This window comes from Salvelinus namaycush, chromosome 41, assembly GCF_016432855.1.
Source record: "Salvelinus namaycush isolate Seneca chromosome 41, SaNama_1.0, whole genome shotgun sequence".
NCBI lineage: Eukaryota > Metazoa > Chordata > Actinopteri > Salmoniformes > Salmonidae > Salvelinus > Salvelinus namaycush.
This window is the reverse complement of record NC_052347.1, coordinates 6,608,233-6,629,410: the sequence shown is the minus strand read 5'-3', so window position 1 is coordinate 6,629,410 and position 21,178 is coordinate 6,608,233. Positions and strand designations below refer to the sequence as shown.

General features: G+C 45.0%; 1 protein-coding gene across 2 annotated transcripts; it reads left to right on the top strand.

Moving 5' to 3' along the window:
• Nucleotides 1–4,221: 4,221 nt before the first annotated feature.
• On the top strand, nucleotides 4,222–19,294 carry LOC120034069 (myosin light chain kinase, smooth muscle-like). Of its 2 annotated transcripts, XM_038980489.1 has the most exons (17): nucleotides 4,222–4,545; nucleotides 7,879–8,034; nucleotides 8,479–8,631; nucleotides 8,880–9,059; nucleotides 10,981–11,034; nucleotides 12,328–12,452; nucleotides 12,554–12,707; nucleotides 12,796–13,113; nucleotides 13,796–13,895; nucleotides 15,664–15,867; nucleotides 16,093–16,310; nucleotides 16,614–16,737; nucleotides 16,900–17,052; nucleotides 17,188–17,317; nucleotides 17,424–17,511; nucleotides 17,867–18,007; nucleotides 18,304–19,294. In XM_038980489.1, the coding sequence occupies exons 1-17, from the start codon at nucleotides 4,371–4,373 to the stop codon at nucleotides 18,507–18,509; spliced, it is 2,679 nt and encodes an 892-aa protein (XP_038836417.1). In that variant the 5' UTR covers nucleotides 4,222–4,370; the 3' UTR covers nucleotides 18,510–19,294. The 2 variants fall into 2 exon arrangements, with proteins under 2 accessions (XP_038836417.1, XP_038836418.1); XM_038980490.1 differs by lacking the exon at nucleotides 15,664–15,867.
• The last annotated feature ends 1,884 nt before the right edge of the window (nucleotides 19,295–21,178 follow it).

The window sequence follows — 21,178 nt, the reverse complement described above, 5'->3', positions numbered from 1 at the left end:
CCCCAGACACAGCGTACGTTCGCCCTCCGCCTGGCTCCCATTAAGAAGACGACGGGTAATAAAATAAACCACAGTGAAACTGGGAGCTCTGTTGTTAAAGCTGTTGTGCTTGCATGTGTCTGTGCATTTGGCGATATCACAAATTAGCAGTGACACTGTTTACTCAGACGAAGCGTACTTGGCCTGCTGGCCCCTGTCATCCTGTGAACCAGATGCTTTAGCTTCAGCAGTTTCCCTTTCCTCTCTTCTGTTTACTGTATGCCGAGACCAGATAAGCGCTATTGTGGCAAATACAACAGTTTGGGCTCGATATTTTCTCCGCTAATTGGATAGTAGGACAATGGTCACCATCTTTTTCTCCAAACAAATCTATCATTGTTTGGAAATGTTAAACTAGGTAAGGCTGGCCTGTGTCTGTTTCTCTGGATGTCATGGGGAAAGAGAGAGGGCCCCCTAGTGCCTTTGACTGGTTCCTAAAGGATTATTGTTGTTTGACTGAGACTGCCTCTTCAGATGGTGTACCACAAGGTGGCACCAGTGTATCAGCCCTTATTGTCTGGTTCAGTCGCTTCACTTCCTCAGACACGCTCATTGACTTGATAATGACCTTAAATTTCTCTCTGTCTTGTCATCAAGAAGATATACATTTTAGGTCTAATGAATCTACCCTTTAGTATCGTAGTTTATTACGGTTGATATGAAGTAATAATATACTGTAGTAGTAGTCCTCAAAGCTCTTTAAAATGCTTCAAACTCCTGATGTCAGATCTGTCAATATCATGTTTGTAACATGATCTTGATGTTGTCAATGATGTTCACGCCAGGCTGTTGGCTTCTGAAACCACTTCCTTATCCTCACCAGATGTTATTTCCACAGAGGAAACTTATTGATGTGTTGTTCACTAATCAGAGGTGAAGTCCAAGCAACAGCAGCATTGTGTCGGGCTTCCGCCTATTCATCGGTCCTTTCTCAGCTTTCATTATTACATTCTGTGTCTCAGAATGCAGGAAGGTTCCAGATCTTTAGTATTATTCTGTTTCTCTCATTTTCAGCTCTCAGTTCTCTCTCTCTGTACCTATTCAGTTAGCTCATTTTCTTTTCGCGGGTGTTCCACGACTTAGTAAATAGCGACAACGTATATCGGGTACACATTTCCAAAAATGTGAAACTGACACGAAGGCTATTACCAGATTCTTAACCTCAGCTGCATATCTGGCATCTGTCTTTCGAGACATTCCTTTCAAAGTGACTGAAAGCAGCTCCAGCTGCATGTTTATCTCCAGCCACGATGTTTAGACTGAGGAGTCACACTCAGCCACGCCAGGAGAGATATAAAGGCCATTTAGACATATCACTAGAACCGTATATTTAGATAGAGTGAACGTTAAGACCCCGCATGCCAGGTGGGTGAGAGAGAGTAGGTCTCACTAAGGACAGACACAACAAATGTAAACCATTTAAAAGTCATTAAGTCAATTGGTGTTATTGGTGCTGTAAAGTTTATATTGTCGGTATGGATGTGGCTCCTCCCATGAATTACCCAGGAGCCTCTCTGTCCTGTCTGTCGTTAGATGAATGAAGAATTATTACCCTCTTTCCTCATAACGAGCTGCTTCCAGCATGACTTGCCAAATGTTTACCCAACTCTGTCCTGTATGCTGTCCATCTGTCAACACTGCTCTGATTCAAACTCCTGTGCAGGCTTTTGTTTGGAAGCCACATTTTGTTAGCAAATCGTTTTTTTGTTTGGATTCTGTCCTGCATAATAGGGCCTATATGAATGGTCCTGTGTATTAGCAAAATTGAGCACTTCTCACTCTAGTGTCTATTTTGGATGCCAAATTAGACATGTCGATGTGTGCACGGTCTACTCTCTGTGTGTGTGTGTGTGTGTGTGTGTGTGTGTGTGTGGCCTCATACTGTGTGTTGTTGTAGCTGTGTTGTTGTTGGACGAGGTAACAGGTTTAGGTATGAGGTTATCTTATGGATTTATCAAAGAGCCCCTATTACCTGGTTGACTCACACTCTGGAATCTGCCTGCAATCTGGACTCAGGGGTAGACGTAACATAGTAAATGAAAATCCGGGACACTCAAATTAATATGATATGTTACATTTGGTATGGTACGTATTCATTTGTGGATGTCCATTATCCATTTCGTATGGTATGTTACGAATTACAATTCATATTATATGTTACGAATTACAATTTGTGTGATATGTTACGAATTGCAATTTGTATGATATGCTATGAATTGCAATTCGTACAATATGTTCAAAATTTGCAATACTTATATGTTACAAATTCCAATTTGTTGTGGCTAACGTTAGCTAGGTGGGTAGGTGGCTTACGCAAATGTTAGCTAGGCTAGGGTTAAGGTTAGGAGTTAGGTTAAAAGTTAGGGTTAGGGGAAGGGTTAGCTAACATGCTAAGTAGTTGTAAAGTAGCTATAAACTAGTAAGTAGTTGCAAAGTTGCTAATTAGCTGAAATGCTAATGTCCGTGATGAGATTCAAACACGCAGTCTTTGGGTTACTAGACGTTAGCGTTATATTCCAATCCATCCACCCCTACCAACCACCCTTCTTTTGTTTTTGCCTTAAGTAACCTTCTGTCTTATTTAGCCACACCAAACGTAACAAATCATACTAATTTTAGTGTCCCGGATTTTCGTTTACTATGTTACATCTAGTCTATTAGACCAGCCTGGGAATCTTTAGTGTCCTTCTAGTAAAGCGTCTCAGCTTCATCCTCATGTTGGCTTGTGAAATAAAACGACAGACAGCCTTATCTATGAGGACTGAGGACACAGTGTTGAGTAATGCCATTCACTTTCACCTTGTAAGTCTTAAGTCTAAATCCTAGTGGATCCCACTAGAATGAATTCTAGGGAATCCACCTGCCTGTACACATGGTCGGTTTTTATTACAGCGCTGTCATTCTAGTGGAAATGTGATGGTTAACAGAGTAGTTTAGCATGCACCTCCTAGCAGCGCACCTTGACACATACAGACCATCCATAGTCTCTGCTTTAGTTCAGTTACTGAACCAATGGGTTGTTGCAATATGACATGCATTGCAAGCGGTGTAATTCCAATTCGTCTTAGGTCGTCAAAGTGTAATCTAGCAAGCATGTACTTATATCACAACATGGTAGCTAAACAACTAATCTCTCTCTAATGTATTTGCTTTGATAGTTCTTATCCCAGATTCTACAGAAACTCAAACAGCCCATCTCATCACAGACCTTGAACATGGCAGTCGTTCTGTGTGGTTAATGATGTGGAATTTGGGAGGGCTGGAGCAGGGATGGAAAGTGAGGGGAGCAGAGTGATATTGAGTGAATGATCTACTACAGTATCACTGCATAATGGTACTTGAAAATCAGGGCAGTGAAACACAAATGCTCTGTGTGTGAGAGGGATGCAGAGGCATTAAGCTAGGTATTAATAAGTAACTCTATCCGTAAAGGTATCAACAGTTCAGTGAACAGTTTCAAGAACTATGATGGACAAACATCTAGTGTATTTGTTGGTGCCAGTGCAGTACACTGCTTCACAAGACTGGAACACAAGACTTACTGTCGCCGGGTTGACATGTTGTGCTGTAGTGGCGTACTGTGCTGTGTGAGAGAACTGACTAACTGACTAGACCTAGATCTACATAGGTCAGACTACTATTACCAGGGATGCTCATAGTGTGTACAGTAAATGTACTGTAAGGCTTCTTCTCCACTGAGCCGGAGGGAAGGGAACGCAGAGCTGCTGGTTGCTGCAGGAGCAGCCACTTGTTCTACGGTCTGTGTTACCATGGACACGGCTCACACTGTGGAAAGATTTATAGTGGCTGTCTCTCTGGGATTTATGTTAACTGTTATGGGGGCGTGGCTGTTGTGTTCAATGCTCTCACCCACCGGTGTGAAATTATACATACAGTACGTAACAGAGATGTCACACACATCCAAAGTTCAGTCTCTACACTGATAAGTGAGCACTCAAACAGTAAGACAGGTGAATGTGAACAAATCAAACACTTGACAAAGCAACCTTTGGCTGTGTTTGTGTATGGATAATCTCTCTCTTTCTGTATATGTGTGTATGTGTTTCTATTAGCTGTGGGGTTAGTGAGCATAGGGGGTGGGTGTGTGTGAGAAGGGGACAGAGATACACAGACACACTGATAGGGACAAAGTGAAAGGGAGAAAGAGATAGAGGGGCATGAGGGAGGAGACTAACTATGACTGAACTATGAGTTGGCTGTGAGTGTGAGAAGCAACAGTGACCGAGAGAGGGAGAGGATGTTTGATAAGCGGCTTGGGAAATGACTGTTTAAGTTTGTGCGTTGAATGCAGAGACATTGTGGAGCCGGACATGAGCAGTGACAGCAGCTCCAAGAAGCGCTATGTATCAACCCTCAGGATGTACATCGGACCCACCAACACTTCCCCTGGGCAGGGAAAAAATATCTTGGCAACCAGTACCACTTCTGCTACTAGGACTTCTGCTACTGCCACTAGGACTGGGATAGACACAGCCTTTAGTACAGGTAAGAGTGTGTGTTTGTGTGTGATAGTGTGTGTGCGTAATGTCTGTCAGCGTGTAGTGGTGTAGTATGTGGTGGTGATGGGGGGGCGGGTCTAAGAGTGTAACTACTGACATTGCTTTCTAGTTGTTCAGGTCATCATAGTAATAGACAAGTTAGAACAGACATTTATCCCAGAGACTACATAGCTGAGTGAACCCTAACCACACACCATGACAAAGCATTTCTCTTTCATTTTCAGACAGTATATGTGCTTGTTTTACATGACAATGATATTTATTGGTTTTGTTTCTGCTTACCAGTTTGATATTGTAGATAACATATTGTATTGGTGTTTGGACTCTGTACTTCTTGAGTACTGGATTTTGTTTTGTCGTTGCTTATAGTTACAGTGCAAAACGTCCGCTGCCATCCACCTAACAAAATATTTGAGATTTACTGTGTTTACTTCCTTGTACGTGCACCATCAAAGCGCATAGCATGTACAGTATTTCATGTATTTTCAGATTGCCCTAATTAGCATTGGCTTCATGCCCATTACCTGAGTGAAGGGTGCAGGAATCTACATGCCCAGTTGTTTGTGTGTGCACTTAAAGGCCTTGTGGTTCTTGATTTGAACAGCCTGAGGAAGGGGTTTGGAGAAACAAACCTTAGTCCCCCTGCCCTCAGCCTCCTTTGTACATGTTTTGTGACTGTGTTTCTCTCAGAGTGCAGTATCCTAAACACCTGTAGTGTAGGATGACACTACTGTGACAGTTCCATCCGCACTTGAAAGTAAAAGAGGCGTGTAAGCAGAGTGTGAATTATATCGTGACGTTAGAGGGGGCTAACATTTTTATTTTACATTCATGGATGATGTGACGGCTAAGGCAGTTCTAGAAGGCAGATGGATTTTGGAGGCTCTGGAAGAGCGCTCACCAAATGGTCCAGAATGGAGTTCAAGCCTGAAAAGGGGAAGTGTCCAGGAACGGTACCGATTCAAGATTGGAGAGGAGACCATCCCCACCGTCAGGATGGTTATGGTCCTGGGGAAGTGCTAAAGTTCTCTGGTCTAGAGGCACCAAGGTGGTCCACCTCGAGCCTGGGGAAGTGTGAAGAGCCTGGGGAAGTGTGAACAGCCTGGGGAATTGGTACAGGGCCGAGCTCAATGACAAAGAGAGTGTGAGGGAGATGCTCTTGCAAGCTGACACGTGGATGACATCTCTGAAGATGAGCGGCCTGCCAGGCAAGTTTAAGGCATGTGGCTACCAACACAGGGTACTTCCCAGACTCCTCTGGCCACTGCTTGCCTATAAGGTACCTCTTTCAACAGTGGAGGCACTAGAGAGGAAAAGTAACTACTTCCTCAGGAGATGGCTGGCGGTCCTAAGACTTCAGACAGCATGCTGCAGCTGCCAATAATTTTTTTTTGTAGAGGAGTACAAGGCAACAAAAGCACGTCAGGCTATGATGCTGCGGGACAGCAAGGATGAGAGTGTTTGCCAGGCAGAGATCGAGGTCAGGAAAAAACAGGGCAGCTGGACATGCTGGAAGAGCGTGCAAGAGAGGGCACTCACCTGGCAAGAGATCTGGAACATGGAAGGGCAGCGGATTAAGTTTCTGCTTTTCTCTGTGTATGATGTGTTGCCCACACCAACAAACCTCCACACATGGGGGTTGGCAGAGAGCCCCAGCTGCACACTATGTGGATGACCAGCCAACCTAGAGCACGTGTCCTCTGGACAAGAAGCTCTGACCAATGGAAAGTTCAGGTGTCAGCATGACCAAATACTGACTCGGGACTGGCCGCGGGACTGGAGCAAGCAAGGAGAAAGCCCAAACAACTCACCTAGGACCCCTTTTTCATCCACTTCCTCAGGAGAGAGCGCAGCAAAGGGAACAAGGACCAAAGGGATCCTTGCCACAGCAGGTGACTGGGAGATGTGGGCCAACTTCAAGAAGCAGCTCCAATTCCCAGAGAAGATAGCCAGCACAAGCCTCAGACCAGATATCGTTCTCTGGTTTAGAGGACCAAACAGGTGGTCCTCATCGAGCTCACAGTGCCCTGGGAGGAGAGGATAGAGGAGGCACATGAGTGGAAGCTCGAGAAATACCAGTCCCTCATCCTTGAGTCAGCAGAATGGATGGAGAGCCTGGAATCTGTCAGTTGAGGTCGGCTGCAGGAGCTTCGCAGGCCAATCACTCTAGAGAACCCAGGGGGTGCTCAGCATTGAAGGAGTGGCAAGGAAGAAGCTAGTGGCTGTCAGCAAGCAGACAGTGTCATCCCGTTGGACCTGGCTGAAGATTAATGCCAGGGATCAATGTTAAGATGAAAATAAAGATAAAAGTTTAGTTGTTGTCAATAAATATGTGTTGTTGCATAACAAACAGATTTACAATTTAGATACTGTGAGATGTTTTAGTGCCAAGATGTTGGCTGTGTGCTACTGCTGTCTTTATACTAATTTGGTGGTCTGGTGGAGAAACACAGAGGAAGTGTCTCAGTGTTTTTGTTGCAGATGTTTTGGTTCAGGCTTATTTTCCCAATATACATGTGTGGGTTTGGGCTATTTGTGTCTGTGTTGTAGACAATGTAGTAGGTGTCAAGGCATGCTGGAGTCTTTCCTGTAACAGGGAGAGCTGATAAATACTCTGCTAGATGAGAGATGTGGTTAGCACATTAGAGAAGAGGAAGAACAGAAACACAGAAGCAGCGATAATGAAACGTTGTTCAGTAATACAAGATGACCTGCCAGGCAGAACACCCCGCTGTTAGTGCCGGCAGGCTGACCAAAAGTGTTTTAGCAGTTGCTTTCCCCCAGGGTGAGAAAACAGAGTGGTCAAATAACACCCAAATTAGTAGGTCTACCGGTATCCAAGTGCTTCAGTACATGTACAAATTACCTCGACTAACCTGTACCTCCGCACATTGACTCGGTACCGGTACCCCCTGTATATAGCCTCGTTATTGTTATTTTTGATTATTTTTTTAACTTTAGTTTATTTGGTAAATATTTTCTTAACTCTTCTTGAACTACACGGTTGGTTAAGGGCTTGTAAGTAAGCATTTCACGGTGAGGTCTACACTTGTTGTATTCGGCGCATGTGACCAATAAAGTTTGATTTGAGTGTTGATTGATTAACTTCAGAGCACATGCACAAAGACGTTATATGTACGTGTGGTTGTTTCACGTGCCAAAGCAACACAGCTATAGGAGCCTGCTTATCAGGCTGTCATAGAACAGATGGCTTGCTGTATGAATTTCAAATGTCTTATGATACCCTGTGTCCCCTGACCCCCGTCCCACTCACCCCCTGTTACCCTGTTTCTCACCCCACCTGCACCATCTCATCCAGGGAACAGATGCCCCACACCTACCCCCCTTAAAGGTCTGGATCCACCCCTGTTCACAGAGCCATTGGAGGACTGCTCGGCGGATGAAGGAAGTGACATCACACTCCGAGGGGTTATCACAGGAAGTCAGCCAATCAGTGTGTCCTGGCTGCACAATGGTGAGCTTCTCCATGTCCTGCACAGTTTGGCTCTATGCCATTAAGACAATAAAAAATGTCTTCATTAAAATCAATTTCCACTGTGACATTTTATATCCATTGCCAAATGGACTTGAACGCCCAAACAGCAAGGTAAATAAAAAGCACAAATTAGTACTACCTTGTGATGTTTTTTAGTTCTTTATATATCACCACGTTAGAAGGATAAGAAACTACTTTCAAGTGATACTGCTCACGCTCCTCCGTTAACGGCTTAATTCAATTTTCATTTCAGGGTAGTGGGTGTTCACCCTCCCACATACTCAGTTTTTCTCTCTTTATGCCGGTCTCTCTCTTTCACATTCACCCTCTCTGAGACGAACACACTGAAGCTGAGGACTAGTGTCAGTGGCCCGAGCTCTGAGAGCGTTTCATGTTGCTGTATATGGGTGTTCCCGTGGGCAGGTGAGGCGGTGTTTTTTGGGGAGCCCCTCTTCGATGGCAGTGAGACTAGGCTGGTGGTGAGGGAATGCCTACCCGAGGACGCGGGCGCCTACACATGTGTGGCAGAGAACCGAGCGGGCAAGACCTCCAGCAGCGCAGCTGTGTGTGTGAGAGGTAAGACAACACACACACACACACAATGCTGAAGTGAGCTCAGATCACTGGCGTACCACACACAGATCAGCGAAACTGCAGTGTGCCACTGGCTCAGATGATACAGCCGGTGGCTTTATTTAGCATGAACACCAACAACACAAAGGGTTAATAGTTTAGTAATAGTTTAGATTCTGATGTTGTGTTTTTTTTCTTTTGTCACTTTTGTTACGGGAAACTGAAATTGTCCCCTGATGGAAACCATGCAGACTTTGAGACTATCTGCGGAGTCCTGAACGCAACTTCACACACTACCCCTCCCCTCAACAACAACATTATGGAAAACAGAGGCTCAAAGTTACTTCTGTCATCCAACAATGACAGTGTCTTCAGACAATCCAGCTCCCCAATAAGCTCTAACACCCTGAGCCCAGGAGGACCCCGAAAAGGTAAAACATGAACTCATTATAGACCATCTCTTATACCCTGAGTGTACAAAACATTAGGAACACCTTCCTAAAATTGAGTTGCACCCCCTTTTGCTCTCAGAACTGCCTTAGTTTGTTGGGGCATGGGCTCTACAAGGTTTTGAAAGCGTTCCACAGAGATGCTGGCCCATGTTGACTCAAAGGCTTTCCACAGTTGTGTCAAGTTAACTGGATGTCCTTTGGGTGGTGGATCATTCTTGATACATGCGGGAAACTGTTGAGCGTGAAAAACCCAGCAGTGTTGTAGTTCTTGACACATTCAAACTTGTGCGCCTGGCACCTACTACCATACCCCGTTCAAACGCACTCAAATATGTTGTGTTGCCCATTCACCCTCTGAATGGCACATACACAATCCATGTCTCAATGATCCCTTAGTGACATCAATAAGGGATCATAGCCTTCACCTGGATTCACCTGGTCAGTCTATGTCATGGAAAGAGCAGGTGTTCTTAATGTTTTGGACACTCAGTGTATATCTATTTCATATTGTATACAACTCGCACGCAAGGTTATTTCTGAAAAAATGCTACATTTACTTGTGGCTCATTTCCAAAGACATAAATATGCTTTCTGTCCAGCACACTATGGGTTATTATGGATACCTGGTTATTTTCTCTTCATTCAGATGAACCACATCAGTCATATTTGGCATTAATCACTTCAACCAATCAATGCTTAGTTCAACAACAGAGTGTCTGCATGGAAGTCTCATCCAGCCTTTGTACCGTTTCCCTTGTTCTGTATTACAATGCTGCTTTGATCCGCTCTCTCACTGCTCTCTGTCCAGCACCATGTAGGGGAAGATACAATCCACTGTAGCATAGTTAAACCTAGAGACAGTGGGTGTGTCCAAATATCCATACTAGCATACTACATACTAAAACTGCATAGTCATTTTTTGGCGTTTCAACTAGTAGGCAGGTAGCCTAGTGGTTAGAGCGTTGGACTAGTAACCGAAAGGTTGCAAGATCAAATCCCCGAGCTGACAAGGTAAAAATCTGTTGTTCTGCCCCTGAACAAGGCAGTTAACCCACTGTTCCTGTCATTGAAAATAAGAACTGGTTCTTAACTGACTTGCCTAGTTAAATAAATAAAAACATGAACTCGTCTTTTCCAACTCATGTGTTTGACAACAACTGATCATCAGATAAATTGATCTGCTGTACCAAAATGAACGAATGACAAGAGTCAACGCAATCGCGCATTAGATGACGAAATTTCACATACTATAAAATATAATTTTTTTCGCATACTATTTAGTATGCTGGTATTCAGACCATTTTGTCAACAGAAGCTGTAATTGTTAATTTGCTACGTGAGGCTTATATGATCGAATAGAAGTTTTGCAATTGTTAGGTTGTTACGAATGCTCTGATAAGTGGACACGTGTCATTTTCGGCAACTTACCCCAAAAATACTTTATATTGGAGTTGTTCCTGTTGTCATAGAGATAAAGAACTCATCATTGATATAACCCATTTTAACATGGACGTTGCCATTGAGGGCTTCCAACATTTTAAACTAGTCAACTGGGTGGAGATTCCTATGAGTTGGGAGCAATCAGCCAATGATGAAGGAAATGGACTACTTTAAAATGGAGAAGCCCATGCTGTCACAGACACTATAATGACACAGATAAAAATATGAGCCTTCTATCTCTATGGCCTGGTGTTCACACGCGTATCTGCCCTCTCATTGGCTAGAATTGTCTGACTTGATCTCGCCTGCCTTCCATATTTGAGGACATGTAATAGATATAGTAATCAATATAATAGACAATCTTTGTTTATGGTCCAGAGAGAGCTTAGCCACGCCCTCCCACACCCCTATCACTAACTACCTGCACCTGTGATCTCATCTCACATCACCTCCGTTCCAGTTCCACCAGTCTCCACAGAAGTCACGCCAAAGAAGAGAGCCAGCTCGGGGACAGGTAAGATACACACTAGTCTCTCTCTCTCCCTTCCTCTGTGAACAAGCCAAGAGCTGCACCTGTCTCTCCTTCAATGCATTTATTCTGTCTAACATTTCCAGTTGTTGTCCTTGCTTTCATCTATTGTGTTTATATCAACCCACCGCTTTTGAATCATATTTACGTCCAGCCTCCGATACTAGAGCTACACATTTAGTTTGACCCTTTGTACTCTTCTGTTTTGTCAGTGTGTATTGTGCTGCTGTAGTGAGGGACTTTGCTCTGGGTACGGCTAGAGTGTTATTGTGTATGAACTTGGTAATGGTGTTACCAGGTAGAATCCTAAGAGGATGTATAGTTCACACGGGTCACCAGTTGCCCATCCCTGACTTAATTGCATACTTTTGTGTAGATAACCTGTAACTTTGTCATTCGATGGTGTAGGTTTACATCGTTCAGTGGATTGCCCAGAATCTGATTTGTCATAATTGAATGTATGCTGGCTGTCCAGTCTTATCAGTTGCCCTCTAATCTGTGTGTAAGAAAGAAGAAAGTTGTTTACAAGTAGGCCAGTAAATGAATAATTTTATTCAATTTGAAATGGAGTGATTTTAAATAGGGCTATTTGTTAGGCTAGACGGGCATCAGTTGAATGCATTCCATGGGAGGTTTTGTGGTGTCAGTCCTTCTGTCTCAAAGAGAAAGTGCTTTATACACTCACACCAATTAAAACAGGAGTGCAGCTATATCACAGTGGTTTTAGTCAAATGTACCATACTGTCATACTGATTTGACTACTGACCAGAAAGAGGCTGTGTCCACAAAGCCCTTTGGGGCTTTGCTCTTAAAAGGATTTCTCCAATGTAATGTCAGGGTTATAAGGAAGTCATCTGTACCTGGTTATAAATGATATCTAACCATTTCTATCTCCAGCATACTTGATAACAGTATTGGCAATTCATTTACATTGAAAATGAATGTTTGGTCTGTATGCTTGACCATGTTATGGACTGGTGTGTGTAGGCGTTTGTGGTTGTTGGATTCTGTTGGTTTCATAAGGACCGCTGCTACTTGTGTGGTATGTCATCTGTGTTTGGTCATGAGAACCCGCCTGGAGACCCGCACACATAAACCCATACACACGAACACAACAGCCGTACAAACAAACAGAACCACTCATACACACACCATAACACTTACATGTACAAAAACACACACAGTTCTCACACGCAGTTAATAATGTTTTGTAAACAAATAATTATTGTGGCCTCTAGTGGACTCTAGTCAAATCTTGTTTTACCCTGTCTTTCACAGCCTCGTTGCAGTTTAAGGATCCCCCGTCCCACATTGAGGCACGGCTAGGAGAGACAGCCCGTCTGACGTGTGTGTTCGGTGGATGTCCCCCTGTGGTGTCCTGTTGGATACGCAATAAAGAACCGGTACCAATAATATTTTCTAAAGAGTAAACAAGTATCACTAGCCTTCTGAGCGTGTGAGTGTACAGTTTGTCTTTTTTGTGTGACTCTCTCTCTCTCTGTAGGTTGTAGATGGGTCTGAGTTGTGGGTAGAGAGCAGTGATCAGAGCAGTACGTTGGTGATCGCAGAGCCAGGACCTGAGCACTCAGGGCGCTACACCGTTGTAGTACGAGACCGCAAGAGCTCGGCGCAGCACACCCTCGCTCTTTCTGTCATAGGTAAATAACACTTGCAAAGTATTTCTGTGCTTTGTGTGTTTTTGTGCCGAACCTGTTTGTAACCTGTACCGTGTCTTCCTGGTCCCAGAGCGGCCCCAGTCCCCAGCCTCCAGCCCCGTGGTGTCTCTCCTCTCTGTCTCTCCTCTCTGTTTGGTCCTGTCCTGGTCTGGGCCCTGCTACGACGGAGGCAGTGCTGTCCTGGGCTACGTGGTGGAGGTGAGGAGAAAAGGCCCCGCCGAGTCTGGGGGCTGGAGTGAGCTCACAGCCCATTGCAAGAGTACTTCTTACAAGGTGCGCTCCGGGCTTGAGCCTCAGGGAGAGTACTGCTTCCGGGTGAGGGCCTACAACGTGGTGGGGGTGAGCGAGCCCAGTGAGGAGTCTCAGCTTATCAAGATGGAGCAGATAGGTGAGCCATGTCGGTGTCTAAATTACGCAAATGTAAAATGTTAATCAAGCTTGTTTGTCTTTTCAATCAAGCTTGTTTTTTTTTTTTTTTTTTTTTTATCCCATTTTCTCCCCAATTTTCGTGGTATCCAATCGCTAGTAATTACTATCTTGTCTCATCGCTACAACTCCCGTACGGGCTCGGGAGAGACGAAGGTCGAAAGCCATGCGTCCTCCGAAGCACAACCCAACCAAGCCGCACTGCTTCTTAACACAGCGCGCCTCCAACCCGGAAGCCAGCCGCACCAATGTGTCGGAGGAAACACCGTGTACCTGGCCCCCTTGGTTAGCGCGCACTGCGCCCGGCCCGCCACAGGAGTCGCTGGAGCGCGATGAGACAAGGATATCCCTACCGGCCAAACCCTCCCTAACCCGGATGACGCTATGCCAATTGTGCGTCGCCCCACGGCCCTCCCGGTCGCGGCCGGCTGCGACAGAGCCTGGGCGCGAACCCAGAGACTCTGGTGGCGCAGTTAGCACTGCGATGCAGTGCCCTAGACCACTGCGCCACCCGGGAGGCCTCAACAAGACTTTTCAACTCAATCAATCTGTTTCCTATAGATTTGTATCATTAGGTGCGTCGTTTGATGCAGCCTATCTGATGACTGACAGCTCACATGTCTGTCTCTGTGTGTGATCTGTAGCTGAGCCACAAGAGGAGTCTCTTCGGACATATGAGGACGTCACCATCGACTCCACCCACAAGGTCACCGATCACTACAATGTACTGGAGAAACTGGGAGTGTGAGTATCTGCCATGAAGCATGACACAAAACACACACATGCCTGTGTGTAATGCAGTGTAGATAACAAAATGAGTTAAACTCACTGCCACCAGATCAGCAGGTTAGCGATAACCTCTCTTATCCTCTGGTAGGTTGGCATGAACAAAGATGTCTGTTCATCTAGATAAGGGACACTCACTATCTTGTTTCATGCCAGCTCTTGTTCACAATGTTTTTCAAGTGAAAAAAAATGTTCCCTCCCTTCTGAAATGTCAAAGACATAGCTGATCTGGCCTTGACAAAAACACTTGTTGGTTCAGTCAACAGAGAGGGGAATAGTGCGTCACAGAGCATAGAGGAGAGAGAAGTGTTCAAACAGGCATGTAGCAACCCTGATCATCTCCGTTTAGTCAGAATAAGGGATGTGGTTTAATTTTCTGACCCACTCACTCTATCATATCTTTTACACATGTATGTATCTCTACTAACACCTAGCTCTCCCTCCTCTGAACTCAGACAACTCTCTGCCTTTATACTGTACAAGTGATTTAGTGGTTAGGACCATAGAATATAGTCTTTTAATTCTAGTACTGTAGTTAGGACACAGGTTTTTTTCCTGACCATGACCTGACCAGGAAATCCCTAGTGAAACCTCCAGAGTTTTTCCTGGTCAGGTCACATGGTCAGGGATAACTCCGAGACAGCAATCCTTCCTTTACATTCCTGGGCAGATCTAGGTCAGATCTCTATCTCAGATCTCCAGATGGAGAAAGTTGTTCTGGAGCCATGGTTATACAGACGGTTTGGCACCGATTACCATTGCATTATGGTCCATGGGGTTCACAGCTCTGTGTGTCTATGTATACCTATAGCAGGGGTGGGCAAAATACAGATCCATCCCACGAGGCCATTCAATCCAGCCAGCGGGAGGTTTGAGTATTTATACATTTTGGGGGGAAATTGATTATTATAGGTTAAAAACAACACTCCGGGCGACTCTTGAACATCTAAAACTAGATATAAAGTTTGTAGAAATTATAATGGACCGATATAACTGCCATTTTTCTGGCCCGCAAATTTATTTTGACAAACAAATCGCGGGTCCCTTTGTTGAATTTTTAAATCCAGATGTGGCCCTCGAGACAATGTTTGCCCACCCCCCTACACACATTCATGTGATCATAGACTGATTCTGATTTGTAGGGACAAAAGAGTCTCATCAATCCATTGCAAAGCAACTATATTAGTGTGTGTAAAGCAGTTAAACTACGGCCATACTTAATCTTCCCCGGCCATACTTCCCCTGCCACCTGTAGGGCCAAAACCGTAAAAGCTACCGACACCAAAACAACTTTCAAATGTGCAGACTGACTCAATATAGATGCCTTCAACACACCTTTTGCTATCATTCCTACTTCATCAACTATAAAGCTGGTTGTATCCCCCATTCATTTCAATGGCGGAAAGCAGGCTTCAACATGAACTGAAATCAGTGTCACAACTTTTAGACAAAACATGTTGAGAGCTTAAAAACACTTTATATGGCTTATGGTGATCTACTGTAGTGCTCCCTCTACCCTACTATACCAGCCCACTATAACCCATTATAGTAACTCCACACCTACAGCCAATCCAAAATGGGTCACTATCACTAATCTGTAGCCTATGAAAAATCTATTACTACACTACCACTACAACTTCTTTCATTACTGTGAAAAACACCTAAAGAGGAGCAAGCAAACCACATGTTCTCGTTAATGACGTCGATCCCCTGTGACACTCCACAGGGGGAAGTTTGGCCAGGTGTTCAAACTGACTCACAAGGAGACGGGCCATGTGTGTGCCGGAAAGTTCTACAAGGGCCGGCGGGCCAAGGAGAGGGAGGCGGCCCGTAAAGAGATCGAGCTGATGAACTTCCTGCACCACCCCAAACTGGTCCAGTGTCTGGGGGCCTATGATCTCAAGCCAGAGATGGTCATGGTCATGGAGTTGTATGTATAGAATCTAGACAACAACCATTGACCACAATACAACCATTGACCACAATACAACCATTGACCACAATGCATGGCAGTGGAAGCCATAGAGCCCTGTAGAAGTAAATGCATGACGTCCGCAGTCACTAATGTGAATGGAGTTCATTTGAATTGAGTTGGATTGAATCAAATTGAAAATACAACCTTATTGATCCTGTGATTGTTTGTGTATGTGTGCAGCATTGGCGGCGGTGAGCTGTTTGAGCGTATAGTGGACGACAGCTTTGTGCACACGGAGCCGGCCAGTGTGCACTACATGCAGCAGATCGTGGAGGGGATGGGCTACATGCACCAGAAGAACATCATCCACCTGGACCTGAAGCCTGAAAACATAGTGTGTGTTGACCACACTGGCACGCACATCAAGATCATTGACTTTGGCCTGGCCAGCAAGCTGGGTGAGTGTGGGGCTGGCTGAGTGACAGAGCCAAGGGTGTTGCAGGTTTTGGAAACATTGTTGGTTTGCATTGCAACACCTGGAAAGTGAATGTCTGCCTCTGTGTTCACTGTGATATATATATATATATATATATGGGCTGTGTCTTAAATGGTACCCTATTACCTATTTAGGGAATAACTTTTGATCAGGGCCCATAGGGCTGTGTTGAAAAAGGCCCTGGTCAAAATTAGTGCACTATGTAGGGAATAGGGTGTCGTTTGGGATGCATCCTCATTACCCTGAGGTGTTGTCTGTCCTCCAGACCCCTCCACTCCCCTGAAGGTGATGCACGGGACACCAGAGTTTGTGGCTCCAGAGGTGATTGGCTATGAGCCTGTTAGCTTAGCTACAGACATGTGGAGCATTGGAGTCATCTGCTATATATTGTGAGTACTAAGGCAATTTTCTATTTCATTCATTCTCAATTAGACATTCTTCTCTGCCTACAACAGGGCTTGACAAAATTGAGCTTTTCTGCCACCTAGTGGCCATACATTGCTATTGCTCATATCAAGTTGAAATGCGTGTGTCTGCATGCGTGTGTTCAGACTGAGTGGTGAGTCTCCCTTCCAGGGTAACAGTGAGGCCGAGACCCTGGCCTTGGTGACTGGTGCTCAGTGGGAGTTTGACGAGGAGAGCTTCGACGAGATCACTGACCAGGCCAAAGACTTCATCAGCTCCCTGCTCAACAAGGAACCAAGGTCTGGGACAACACCATATTCCATATACCTGTACCAATATATAGTCTCTGAGTGACTGTCTATGGATGAGCCTAGCTCTGTCTCCCTTCTAACCGCCCATCTGTCCTCTAACCCTCTCTATCTGTCCCCAACCAGGCGCAGGATATCCTGTGAGGAGGCTCTGGTCCACTCCTGGATAGCTGAGCCCATCTTAGCCGACCCCAGCATCACCAAGTGTCTCTCCAAGGAGAAGATGAAGAGGTACCTCGCCAAGCAGAAGTGGAAGGTAGGTAGTGGGTTCCCCACCAGGAGGACACTTTGTATTTTACTACATTTCATCATCCCCCAGTTGGTGTGAAACTGACTGAAGCCTCTCTGTGTATCTCCTGTAGAAAACAGGGAAAGCCCTGCTGGCGCTGAAGAGGATGGCTCTGCTGTCTAAAGCCGATGGGCCTGGCACTGCCACCACCCCTGCAGAAGGTGAGACCTCCCTCCATACTTCCAAAACCTGCCATACCCAATACAAACCATGTCAGTTTCTCATAACCCTACCATTCCTCATGTGATATACAGAGGTGCAACTTTTCATTCTGAAATTGCATTTTTGTCCCCCACAGTTTAATAGTTGGAATGTGATACAAAATGAGGCAACGATGTGCTTTAGTACCATGCAAACCCACTTCTAAAACCAAAGTTGCGCCCCTAGTGATATATGACCCTGTTAGACCTGTCAACCAGATGAGCGCCACGCATACCATTGGTTGACTTGTCCTCAGTCTGGCTGACCAGGCTATGGACTCTGTGAGCCTTGACCCTGCTGTCTGACCCCTGACAGACAGCCCCCTGAGTCCTGAGGCAGAGCAGGCCCTGCAGTCTCTAGAGGTCAAACTCCAGGGGGTGCCCCAGTTCTCCCTGACCCCAACGGACCAGACTGCCTCCCAGGGCTCCACCGCCCGCCTCTCCTGTCACCTCACAGGTACCTACCTATACACCGCATTACACTACGAACAGCTTCCATCTCGATCGCTTTATTAGACATGTTTGGTTGACCGAATTACACGTTCAGCTGGGGCTTGTAAAGATTTTAAATGCTTTGTTTTAAAGTTGGACATTGATTAAGAGCAATCATGCCTTACTAAGTCCCTTGCTCAAGGCCACATCCTGCTGTGTAATACACGTTAAGCTTTTTAGTTCAAGTGTGTAACCACATTCCATTCCTCAGCTCTTGTCATTGGATGTTTCCTCTCTCACCCCTCTGACCTTTCCTTTCAGGGTATCCTGACCCAGAGGTGGTGTGGTTGAGGGGTGAGGAGCCTCTGGAGGAGTCATCCCGGGTGCAGATAGAGTATGAAGAGGATGGGCTCTGCACCCTGGTCCTGGTCCAAGTTGGGCCAGAGGACTCGGATGTTTACACCTGTAGGGCCACCAACGACCAGGGGAAGGCACTGTGTTCAGCCAAACTCATAGTAAAGGAATAGGTTTGTTCAGAACTGTGAATACGTATTGAAACACAAACAAGCAGATGTGCAGAAATTCAGACGCCCATATTTGTGAAATGTCTTTCAAACATTCCAGATAATGTTGTGTAGCCACTAAACTCTGTACATTACGGCTCTTGTGAAACAACTCTTTGATTTCTGATTGAAAACCTCTAAGTCCTGCTAGTTATTTTGGACATGCGTACGGGTTTGAAAATAATAATCCTGTGAATTAAGACTGTCAATAGAGTAAGTGTCTTAATAGTAAAGGAATCTTTTTGCACCAAGTATGGTTGTTAAACATTTGCCAGATGCAAGTTTAATGTGCATGTATTGTAACCGCTATGAATTTGGAATCATTTATTTTCCCCAGTGAACCCAGTTTCCCAGTTGCCTCTAAGACCAATGGATTTTTATTTTTACAGTTATGTCCACCAGATGACAGCATATTCTTTTGAAAAAGAGTTGGTCTTGTGGTGGAACACCAGCCTTGTGGAAAGTGTGACAAAAGACAGGAAGCATAATTCCACAGCATTGTAACCCCACTGTGTGCTACAGATTACTATTTTATGTCTACTAATTTAAGGGCTGGATTCAATCCATTACGCCGAAACTCTGCGCTGAGTGTGCTTGAAATTTTAAAGGTGATTTCCAATTGAGCCGGTTTGCTGTAAATGCAGTTGCCACTGACATTGCCTTTAAATGTCAATCGGGCTACAACGCGGAACTTCTGCGATACGGATTGAATACAACCCTTATATAAAAAATAAAGTAATTTCAACCAATTAGCTGTTGAAATGTGTTCCATGTTTACATGGGGAAGAGCAGGAAGCCGCTGCAGTACATGGCGTCGTCATAGACCAGCCTGTTAGCCTGTAACTCAACATAGACATCATCTCCCACCTCCAGAGGAATGACCACTGCGTCGCTGCCACGGGCATCGGTTCCTACAGTGTCCCAGACAGACACCAGCCTCTGGCCATTCTTTGTCAAGCACACCACAGAATTAGGAGGGGTGTTCAGGTTGTTCATCATGAAACGGAAGTAGTACATTCCTTTGACTGTGGCAGTGAAGATACCTGTAGGGACATAGCTTAGTTTCTAAACACAACACATGATGCAACACACAGAATATCTAGTACCTGTGGCAGGGTTGTAGGAGCTGCCGGTGTTTGAGAAGACCTTGTACTGCAGGGGAATGGGAGTGGTGAAAGGTCCAGTGTCCCCTGTGCCCGTCTCCCGGAGAGTTGCGGAGAAGGCCACCTGAGAGAGATGAGAGGCTGTTAGAAAGTTAAATATAGGATAATCCCTGTAATATACAGAAGCAATGGGTGGATAGGAGGTTGGTGACACCTGAAAAGTGCTATATTACCTCCAGTTAGTCTCTTCAGCTCCTCCACTTCATTCTCACTGGTTTGTAACCGGGTCTCCATGAGTCGCAGTTTCTCCCACGTGACTCCTAGTTTCTCTCCTCTAAATTCGTTAACCAGAGAACCAGTGTCAGATGGGTAGCATTCATTGCTGTGGTCTCCCTGAGAGAGAGATAGACAGCAGCATAGTGGCAGAAAAAAAGACTGCAATACAATTCATTCTCAAACTCATGTTCTTCTGAAACCTTTCCTGAAGTACAGTTCTGTGTTGTTTCTCAGCCTAGTCTTTATAAATATGCTATCAGGAAGTAGGAACTATTAAATTTTTCTGAGATGTTCTAAACACTTTTTTTTTTTTTTACAGTACTTACTGGTCCTTCAGGTTTTGGGCAGGTGAGCAAATGGGCGTGACATTCTGATAACCCATTGTCTTCCTCCAGTTACAGTTTTTCTTGATTGCTAAAACACTTTGAACGAAACTGGGGTCCACTTGATCTCCATCATAACCTAATGAGCACAACAGTAGTCATTGCTTTCACACACAGTGCAAATGCTCAGCACATTTTTGCAAAACACTAAGCACAACTCTTTACAAAAGATGGAAAAGTCAGTTGAGTAAATCATGACTAAACAAAAATAAAACATTTGGTCACAGCTGATACAAATTACTACCATGAATGTGAACCTCTTCTGCACGTGTGCAAAACTTCTTTGCACAATTATTCAATCAGTCCTTGAAGACAATTTAAGCTTAAAAGTGTGGTCGGATGCTTTATATGGAGGGTGTGACACCATGCAGAGGCCAAATAAAGTACTGCATCGCTGTGCGCCTCTCAAATTTTGTAAAAGCTCCTTTTAACTCTGCATTGACACGATTGGTTGATGGTAGGTGGGGGTGTGAGGTCCTGTATTCACACAAACTCACTTCCTTGACAGCTTCCTTCAGAACAGCTCTGCTCTGTGAAGCGCAAAAAGTAGGTTTGCTCTGACTTGTGAGGAGGCCACATGACAGTAAGTGCTGTACGGCCAACACTGACGTCGTTGACCATGCCAGCACCTGTTATTCATGCATAAAAGAGGTCACCTCTGAGTTGCTGTTTACCAACAATGGACCAAGTAAAAGGTGCTAGCTACATGGTCAGTCCAATGTCTGCATTGGCCCGTACAGCATTTACTGCGATACAGCCTCTGCAGAAGTCAGGGCATTCATACTTCTTGCGCTTAGAGAAGCAGAGCAGCTGAGCAAGAGCTGTTGTGATGGAAGTTGTCAAAGGAAGTGAGTTTGTGTTTATACAGGAA